Source organism: Fopius arisanus, unplaced genomic scaffold (assembly GCF_000806365.1).
Source record: "Fopius arisanus strain USDA-PBARC FA_bdor unplaced genomic scaffold, ASM80636v1 scaffold00046, whole genome shotgun sequence".
Lineage (NCBI taxonomy): Eukaryota > Metazoa > Arthropoda > Insecta > Hymenoptera > Braconidae > Fopius > Fopius arisanus.
The window spans coordinates 902,032-911,923 of NW_011887785.1; the positions used below are offsets into that span (position 1 = coordinate 902,032).

General features: G+C 45.0%; 2 protein-coding genes across 2 annotated transcripts; one reads left to right on the forward strand and one right to left on the reverse strand.

Annotated features, from left to right (window-relative positions):
• Positions 1 to 393: 393 nt before the first annotated feature.
• LOC105267453 (mitochondrial-processing peptidase subunit alpha) lies at positions 394 to 2,692 on the forward strand. The gene is made up of 2 exons (XM_011306319.1): positions 394 to 557; positions 904 to 2,692. Exons 1-2 carry the CDS (start codon positions 508 to 510, stop codon positions 2,474 to 2,476), a joined length of 1,623 nt encoding a protein of 540 aa, XP_011304621.1. The 5' UTR covers positions 394 to 507; the 3' UTR covers positions 2,477 to 2,692.
• A 2,441-nt stretch (positions 2,693 to 5,133) lies between these two features.
• On the reverse strand, positions 5,134 to 9,412 carry Pcif1 (Phosphorylated CTD-interacting factor 1). Its single transcript, XM_011306320.1, has 3 exons — positions 9,280 to 9,412; positions 8,688 to 9,016; positions 5,134 to 8,579 (listed from the first exon to the last, which is right to left on the reverse strand). Exons 2-3 carry the CDS (start codon positions 9,006 to 9,008, stop codon positions 6,510 to 6,512), a joined length of 2,391 nt encoding a protein of 796 aa, XP_011304622.1. The 5' UTR covers positions 9,009 to 9,016; positions 9,280 to 9,412; the 3' UTR covers positions 5,134 to 6,509.
• Positions 9,413 to 9,892: the final 480 nt, after the last annotated feature.

Genomic DNA, 9,892 nt, shown 5'->3' on the forward strand with positions numbered 1-9,892 from the left:
AAAAAAAAATAGCAATTATTTAAAAAAAAAAAATGAATGTTGGCGGGATCGAAACCCAGCCGTCGGCGTGCTAGCCGAGCACGTTACCACTAGGATAACGCGCTCATTGTAATAATTATTTTCAATAGGAGTATATCTTTTACATATTGAATAATTTTTTTCATTTAAAATTCCACAAAATGTGGCTTCCCCCTTCCATTCGTTCTACAGGCGGCTAAATTCCAGTTAAACAAACGAAAAACAAAAAGCATTCATGCCGCAGAAAATGAAATTCACCCCAAAAAAAAAAACACCCCAACATTGCGTGGGGCGCCCTCCCTCTCTTGGGGTGCAGTACTACGATGCACCTGGGGTCACTCAAACCTCCAGAACTGAGCCTCTACATCAGTCAATCCTCTTTGATCCGGTCTGTCCCGCTTCGCATGTTTTCGATGTGGAAAATAGTGGATACAAGAAAATTATTATAAACCCGAGAATCTATGAACATTGATAAAAAAAAATATTAAGATGTTGGCGAGAATACCCCAGGGACCGCTGACCACCGCCTTCAAGACTGGGTAAATCGAATGGTCAATTAAATCCTCTATTTATCGCACTCTCACGTAACCCTCATGTATTTTAATCAATTAATGATAATAAATAAATTAACAAATTCCTGTGTTCATCCGAAAAATCCACCGTTTGATTCTCTTTTTTTTAAATTTCACCCAAGGTCAACTCTTCAGCTAATACCTGAAGAATGACGCAAGTTATCTCTATTATGATCTTATTTATGCAAATGAAATTATCAACGTTTGGAATTATTTTATCCAATTGCATATAAGTCGATGGGATTTTTGAATATCGATATTATAATTTGGAAGACAATTTTGTTTAATTAAAGGACTTATTTCTCTGTCTCAGATCCGGTCGCACAAAATGTGTGACCCACTGGCGAAAATGTTTCTCTTCAGAAAGCAAATCCCCGGAGGTGTCTCACAGTGTGACAGGTTTCCCTCCTCTATCGGAGCCTCTCTCGAGTCTTCCCAAGGCCATTTACTCATCTGCCAAAGAGGAGAACCAAACAACTCAGATAACAATCCTACCGAATGGCCTGCGAGTGGCCTCTGAGAACCGTTTCGGTCAGTTCTGCACAGTAGGTGTCCTCATAGACTCAGGACCTAGATTCGAGGTGGCATATCCCAGCGGAATCTCCCACTTTCTCGAGAAACTCGCCTTCAACTCCACGAGAAACTACGAGAGCAAGGACCACATAATGCTGATGCTGGAGAAGCACGGAGGTATCTGCGATTGTCAGGCATCGAGGGACACTTTTGTTTACGCAGCATCAGCAGAGCGTCAGGGTTTGGATGCAGTTACCAAAGTGCTGGGGGACATAGTCTTGCGTCCGAGAATCACAGATGAGGAGTTGAGTACAGCTGGACAGACAGTGGCCTTCGAGCTCGAGTCCCTGCTGACGAGACCTGAACAGGAGCCCCTCCTCATCGACATGATCCATGCAGCAGCTTACAGGGACAACACCCTGGGTCTCCCCAAAATCTGCCCACAGGTGAATATCGATAAAATCGATAGGAAAATTCTGTTTACGTACCTGAAGAACCACTACACCCCTGGGAGAATGGTTGTGGCTGGAGTGGGAATTGATCATAATGAACTAGTCAGTGCTGTGGAGAAGTACTTTGTCGAGGACAAGCCCATCTGGGAAGAGGACAATAGCCTGGTGCTTTCTGACAGGGGAGCAAATCTCGTAGACGAGTCTGTGGCGCAGTACACTGGGGGATATATCCTCGAGGAGTGCAGTATTCCTGTTTATGCTGGACCCAGTGGCCTCCCAGAGTTATCTCACGTGGTTGTGGGGCTTGAGGGCTGCTCTCACCAAGATCCTGACTTCATTGCCATGTGTGTCCTAAATATGATGATGGGAGGTGGAGGCAGCTTCAGTGCTGGAGGTCCTGGCAAGGGAATGTACACCAGGCTCTACACCAATGTTCTCAACAGGTACCACTGGCTGTACAGTGCAACTGCCTACAATCATGCTTATGCAGACAGTGGACTCTTCTGCATTCACGCATCATCCACTCCAACACACGTCAAGGAGATGGTCCAGGTGGTGGTGAAAGAGCTCGTTGCCATGGCTGGACCCATGACTGAGAGTGAACTCGCCAGGGCCAAAAAGCAGCTGCAATCCATGCTACTTATGAATCTCGAGCAGAGGCCTGTTGTTTTTGAGGATATTGGCAGGCAGGTTCTCGCTACTGGTGTCAGAAAACGACCTGATTATTTCATGCATGAAATCGAGAAGATTACCAGGGAGGATGTACACAGGGTTGCAAAAAGACTGCTCAAGTCACCACCCAGTGTTGTCGCCCGGGGAGAGATCACCAATGTGCCCACCCTTGGGGATATTCAGGCCGGACTCCTCGATATTCAGGGCAGGATGCCTGGCACCAGGAGCAGGCTCTCTCTGTTTCGTTGAGCCACTCTCCCAATTTTTCAACCCAATTTTTTACCGAATTGAGAATTCAGAGCGAAGAATTCGATAGCCCAATTAAATTATTTTGTTAATTATCGATTTGATATTTAATGAAAATAAAAGTCGACTCATCTCTCGCTTTACTACTTCGCTGCTGAAATGTGTAGAATCGTGTTGTGCAAATTCTTATTATTAATAAATTTGAGAGTATTTATAGAATTTGAGGACGAGTTGAATCGACAGGAATGGGTCACTGTAATGACACAAAATCGAATATGTAAATAAAATCTTGGTACTGATAAGACAACAGCAATTATTATTCATCCCTCCATCCCACTCTCTCCTGATAAAAAAAAACTCACCCTTGAATATCATCCCCCCAAGCGGATCGATATCCCCAACTGCGTGAGGGTAGAAGGGGAGGTGGAGGGTTTAGTTGCCACCTCTCCAGGGCTCCTGAATTCCTGCTCCAGGAAGCATCCCATTGTCGCAACGTCACATTACGTAACTCCGTACGTAGACAAGTGGTCTACGTCACCCAGGGAGCTTCAACCCCTCCCGTCCTTACGTCATCCCAAGAAAATTCGGAGTCGTGACGTCGAGGGTACGTGGAGCTTTCAAGCGACGCCCTCACCGAGGAGAGCATCACTAAATGCTGGTCGCTCTCGAATTCCGCCCCTTCCATCACCCCCTGTCATCCCTTCCCAAAATTACTCAATTACTCGGGTAAAATTCATTACCGGTGTAAATTGTCGACAGCGATGGTCTCTTTGATGGACGGTGAGCGATAAAAAAAAGGCAATTTCACAGTTGGCGATTTGATCGTCGAGCCGGCGCCTACGCTAATGCATTTAATTGCCTCAAACGCGAAGCATATTTCCGGACCAAGGACCCATGTCATTGAAAAGGTCGCCCCCAGGTCCTACGGCTGAATCCTGAGGCGGGAAGGGGGGCGGAATAGTAGCTGAAGTGCTGATGAAGCGGCCCTCCGTCGACCAGGGATTCATCAGAGATGGCCAGAAGGGTAAGCGCCACTTAAGAAGTCGAGGTGTTTTAACAGACAGGAGCGCATACAAAGAGAGGAATTATTCAAGGATATGATAGGATTTTCACAGAAATTCTCATTGTCCTTGGATCATTGGATTTGTTGAAGCTATTGCACAATGAGGATTCTACCCCGCAGACACCGGACTCGCGCAGGAAGTGAACTTTTAGGGGAGTAGGTACGAGTGGAGGTTAGTGGAATGTCCTCGGGTGCTCTCTGAGAATTTCCGCAGGCTTCACCATGATCCTCATCACGCATGGTGTTCGTGATAGATGCCAACCAACACGTGGAAAATCTTGGGAGTGTGCCAGGGTACTAGGACCATCGAGGATCTACTCGGGGATGTTCTTTCTCGAGGATCCACAGGCCTCTATGATCACCTGGTGCTCTCGGGTACTGGTTCAAGTAGTTCGGAGGGAGTTTGAGCGGCCGAAGGATTTTTCATTTGTCAAAGTGTCCAAATGGTGGGTTGTCAGGAGATATGGGAATTTCATGAGGGAGAATAATGCAGAGGACTTGAAACCATTTTGTACGTTGGGGTATCCGGGGATGAGGAGGGAGTGTGGCGAAATGGTGGATGTGTCGATGTCCTGCTGGGGATGTCTGGCTTCCTGGTCCTCCCGAGGGCGATAAGTATGCGTTTCGAGGAGAATCACTTTGTCTTACGTCCGTATCGGGGAAAACTGACCTCACCCAATCCTCACGAGTCCTCATTCACCAGCCCTGAAACCTCATTCATCGGTGGTGTTCTGTGAACTCGAGATATTTTCGGTCTTGAGACGGGAAAGAATTCTCCTTGAGCTGTCGAGGGACAGAAACTCGAGATTATTTACCCCCCAGAAATATTCTCACCATCAGGACCCCAGGAGTTGGGCTGATTGGTGAGTCCTTTTTCTCGAATTCCGCGCACTTTTCGTTGGGATAAGTATTCAGCGAATCAGGGGTGCAGGTGGATAGAGATTTTTCCAATGGGTGGGGGAGGATTTTAGGGGGTGGTAAAATTGCCCGATGAAGACCTCACGATAACCTGTGATAAGAGGGAATCCTGGGCACGTCAATGTCTCGTCACTCGTCAAGCGAGTGGCGCCAGAAGCATTCTCATCATCAGGATCGTAGAATCGACGGCAGCTCGACGGTCTCAGGAAATTCCTGCGCAGGTCTAACTCATTTGGTGGAAGATGAGGCTCCGCGTGGTCCTCAGGGAGGGTCTTGTCGGCTCAGGATAGCAGGAATTTTTTAGAGGAATTATTGCTATCAATTGAAAGAGAAATCGTTTTTGTGAAAATTTCACTAGGTCTATTAGATTTGGAAATACTCGACGAAAACGTAGCAGTCAGTTAAATCGGTATTGAATTGAATTTTTTTTTCTACTTTTCTGTGGATTTTTTGGTGAATCCCAAACGACGATTTTGCACTCCCCTCCTGGAGATCAAAGGACTAGGTAATTTCATTTGAAAACTCGCAGAAGCTCTAATGCTGGAGAATTGAGTTTGAATGATGGGCTAGCGTTCAACTTTAGCTTCAAAGCCTCGACTTGCATTTCTAGCAGGATATCAGGAATCGCTCGAAAGTGCGGAGGAATTGTTTGGGGGTGAGTTGGGGGTGAGTTGGGGGATTTTTCCAATGCGATAGGGGCACGACTTGGAGGCGATACCCATGAGGGAGGAACAGGGAAACACGAGGCGAGAAATTTCACAAGGATCTAGTGGCTGCGCTTGCGTGAGAGCATTTATATGAATTCCCTGATAACAGGATCCCGAGTCCTGATAAATTTATCATAAAATTGTAACTCAATTGGCACTGGACTAAAAAAATTAGAGTGACGTGCGATCGACAACGTATATTTACAATTTCTTACATTCTTTGATTTTATTTACAAAGATTAATCGTTTTTTAACGCACAATAATTACCAATATATTTGTGCTCTCTGTCATGGAGATTGACAATGACTGAATAACTTTTGACTGTTGGATATTGGAAAGAAAATTATTGCCTCTCTTTGAAATAATCTGTTTATTGCTTTCGTGAGAAATTGCAGATTTAAAATTTATACGTTATAACAAAACTATGTATTGACATTTTATAATTTATTTACAAGACTCTTCGATTAAAAAATGACCACACGAAATAAATTTCAGCATTTACGCATCTAATCTACTTTAGGCATCGCACACTGTCTTATTAGCATCTGCATCGATCTCAATTCATTGATCAACCCATTCTCACCCTACAACTATCCTAAAACTACCAATGATCTCAATGACTTGGCTTCTCCATCCACTTTAGACTTTTATTTCACCTTGCACGGCAAGTATATTCCATATACTACAATTTTATTTCTCAATCTCCCACCTGCCCTCCCGAAATTTAATCTTCGGAGAAGAAGAACAGATCAATCCATCATAGCAACAAATAACATTACTCCATAAAAAATTAATGAAAGAAATTCTTTTTAAAACACACAGATTTTCACTTTCCATACCTATATAATAGGTACATTTCAATTGTTGTAACTCCTCATTCCATAATAATTCAGTAGTCAAATGATAGAGTGAGAAAATTAAAATTTTCCAATAAATCGATAATTCAGTGAATAAAAATATTTTTTATTCGACAAATCTCACTTCATTATTCATCTACTGAATAATTTATCCGCAGAATGAAAAAATATTGAAATATTGCCCAAAATGATATTTTATTGCATCAAAAATTATTCCTCTGCGGGGAAAATCTCTCGATAGTACGAAAATTGATAGATTTACACATTTCTCTGGCACTATGTAAGAAATACTTGATTAATTTCTCATTATCGTCTCTCAGTGCAATCATATAACTAAGATAAAAAAAAAAAAATGCTAAACATCGGTTCGAGCCAAATTGATATTACATAGATTTATTTACAAGTGAAAATTTATTCAGAGCTGAAAATAAATGATTTTATTACCCTAAATAAATGTAATTACTCTTACCAGTGAGATCCTAGTGTATTTTCAAACGGGATTAGCTGCTGTGACAGCTGTCAAAGGTGTTATCGTTGGTGTTGGGGTTGAATTGGGAGTTACAGGGGGTGTGCTGGGCACTTGTGATATTGCTACTGGTGCTGTTGTTATTGGTGTCGTGGGATTTATCGTTGTTGGTATTGCTGGGGTGCAGGTGGATGAGAGAGAGATGGTGGTGGACGGTATTGGCTGGTGTGTCGTTGGTCTCGGTGGGGAGAGCAACTCTTGTCTGTCTCTCTCGCGCTCTCGACCAGGTCGCCATGCCTCCAGGAGAGCCTCCACCCGCTCCTCTGTCGGACCCCAACGAGCCGTTCCCGCTGCATTCTGCAGCCACACCACTAGGGTACCGTATGAGGCTCTGATATTCACTTCGGCTTTCGGCAAGAGATGTTGAAAGCCATGGCGGTACTCGTGCTCCATCGCCGGGACGACAACTTGTTTTCTCTTGAAGTGACTGGCCTCGAGCTTGATTAGAGCATTAGGCGTAGGATCTCTCCACTCAGGTAGAAAGACAATGAATGACAGGGGTTCTGTGGAATCGGCCAGGAGCCTCTCAAAATGATTCACCATAGCCTCCATGAGCTCCTCGCAGTACGGTGGATTCGCCTCGAAGGAGCCAGTCATGGGCCTGAAGTCCAGGAAGGGTCCTCTCGAACCGAAGTACGAGTCGGTATCCCCAAAGGCTGAGCAGTACTGTCTGAAGTAGCAATTGAAAGGCGAAGCGAAACACTCGAATGTCACGCCGAAGGACCTCTGAAGGCACTCGAAGACACTCACTGGGAGAGCCATCTGCGTCGCTTGACCCTCGTTCGGCCCCAGATACGTCTGGTACCTCTTCAAGGCACACCACACTCTCGGCAAGAACATCTCAAATTTCTTGTCGTCAAAGCAGTTGTACCGGTACAAGTGCTCCAATTTCGTAAGATGATGATTATTGATGCAGACGGTGTCACCATGGAATCGAAGCATTGTCTGCTCCCTCTCAGGGAGATACTCGACATTGGGTAATCTGGGAGCAGGCAGTACAAACTGTACGGGATAGCACCAGACCTTTCTCTGAGGAGGAGCATTAGGCCTGAGAATATCACTCAGCCCACTGTCCTTGATAATCTGATTGTTCTTATCCCTGACCTTCTTGGCGTACTCAGCAGAGAGATTATAAATCTTCATGCAAATACCCTCGACACTGCCTTTGACGGTCTCAGTGAGGTGGGGCTGGCACTGGTGCTTCAGGTGGGAGAGCCTGTCCTGGAAGTCGTCGAAGGTTGCCCCTACGGTTTTGCGAAGCCACTGAAATGTCTCCTCGGCATTCCACTTGACAACTTTTCTGCTCTCTGAGGAAGCCGCTCTCGATTCGATCATCTTCTTGGCAGCCTCTGCGTATCTCGACAGCTGTTTCCTCGCGTCTCCCGTGAACTTTGGCCGAACTATTTTAATGGGGATATCATTCATTATCTCTCGATACATCGACATAGAAATTTCTGGGAAACACTGGCTGGGGAGGAGGGGATCAGAGCCACAATCGATGACCTTTCTTTCCATCAGCCATCGATTAAATGAATCCTTTGGGGCATCTATGGACTCCCTGGTGTGACACAGCTCCTGGTAGCACTGGCGCAGCTTCGCCAGGAGGCTGCAACGTAGTGCCTCGACGTCCGGATGGATCTGGAAGAGCGTCGATTGGGCTCTCTCATAGATTATCACGTTGGTGCCGACCTCCAAATCCCAGGGACCTGCCAGGACAAATTTTTTTATCGCACCTGGACCCAGCCCTGGCACTGTCCCACCGTCCTCAGAGGCTCGACGCTTCAGGGGTCCACCTGGCGTACCTGGAGGCAGAGGACCGTTCCCTGGGACCACTGGTCCCCCTCCACAGATACCCAGGGGATCTGTTATCGGGTCAAATTGGGGTTTCAACGAGGGCATCACCCACAGGGATTCCCCTGTTAATTTATTCCAGAAGTATGGCCGATTCTCTCGCTTCGACCAGAAGCGCTTCCACCCCTGCTGCTGCAATTCTCCACTGAGCTCTGGCTCTGGAAATGTACTTGGTAGTACTACCTGGAGAATTCAGAACATTTTTTTCAGAATTAAAAAATTTAACATTCAAAACCTAATTAATTAATAAAATAATGATAAAATAAATGAATGAGAATGAATAATAATTACCTGTGCCATTGGTATGATTTGCTGTGGTACATGTGACATGGGTGGAAGATGCTCGACTATTCCCGCCGTTTGCGTAAGCGTTTGCGCCTGTAGTTTAACCGGCGTTGGTACGATTACCTGGCTAACAGCAGAAACTGCCTGCTCCTGCTGCATCATCGTCTTGTGGTGTATGAGATGGGGATGGGGATGGGGATGTGGATGAGGATGGGGATGGGAATGATGATGGTGCATCGTACCGCCAACTCCCGAAGTCTGGATATTTGACAGTGCGTCCCAAGTCGGTGTATTCGATTCTTCCTTTCCCCCACTCGCTTCATTCATATTTTTATCTTTAAATTTTCATAAATATCAATCACACAGAGCATCAAAAATATCACGCGGCGGAAAATCGACTCGGGGATTTTTTTCCCAGAGTGATTTTTAAGGTATCGCGGGTCGAGATGGTTTGAATTTCAGATCTAGATTCTCCCCCAGAGTTTGTGTTTGTTTACATACTAACAGCAGTAGTAGGAGCCGCAAATATCAATAATTATTGCCGGAATGGGACATTTTTAACTCGATTATTTATCGGTATTTGGTGCATTGTACTTACCACATTCGGTGGAAATCGTGTTTCAAGGGTATTTCATAGTTATTGCGACAGTTCAGTCATTATTTTCGGAAATTTGACGCAACAATCTCCACCTGTGAGACGCCATTTGCTCATACTCCTTTGCTCGTGTGGAAAAACGTGGGATACGGAGATGGTGTGGAGGGAAAATCTCATTTTATTCGAGGGAACTCGCGCGACTCCTCGACATCTGGCGGTCCACGTCGAACCGCCACTTCCGGGAGAAATGCATTTCCGCTTTTTGAATGAATTATTCTCTGAGAGTTGAATAATCCCCCATAAGGATTTTTTTAAGACTTTTCACATCAATTCTCAGAGAGAGTGATAAATTTTTTAATAAATTTTTTAATTATGATTACGTGGAAATACGCGATATGTTTTGCTGTCACCTCGACAGAACTGGACTGACGTACGAGCAGGTTAGTTCAGGTTAGTATAGGTTGCTACATGTCAAAAACACTACTGCTGTTGATAACGGCTGCTGAAGGAAGTGGAAGTCTCTGTTCTCCATCAACCCGTAAATATTTACATTCTCCTCTCCCCAATCTTCATTTTTTCATTGAAAAAAAAATCAATTTCTGCCCCAAATCTCTCA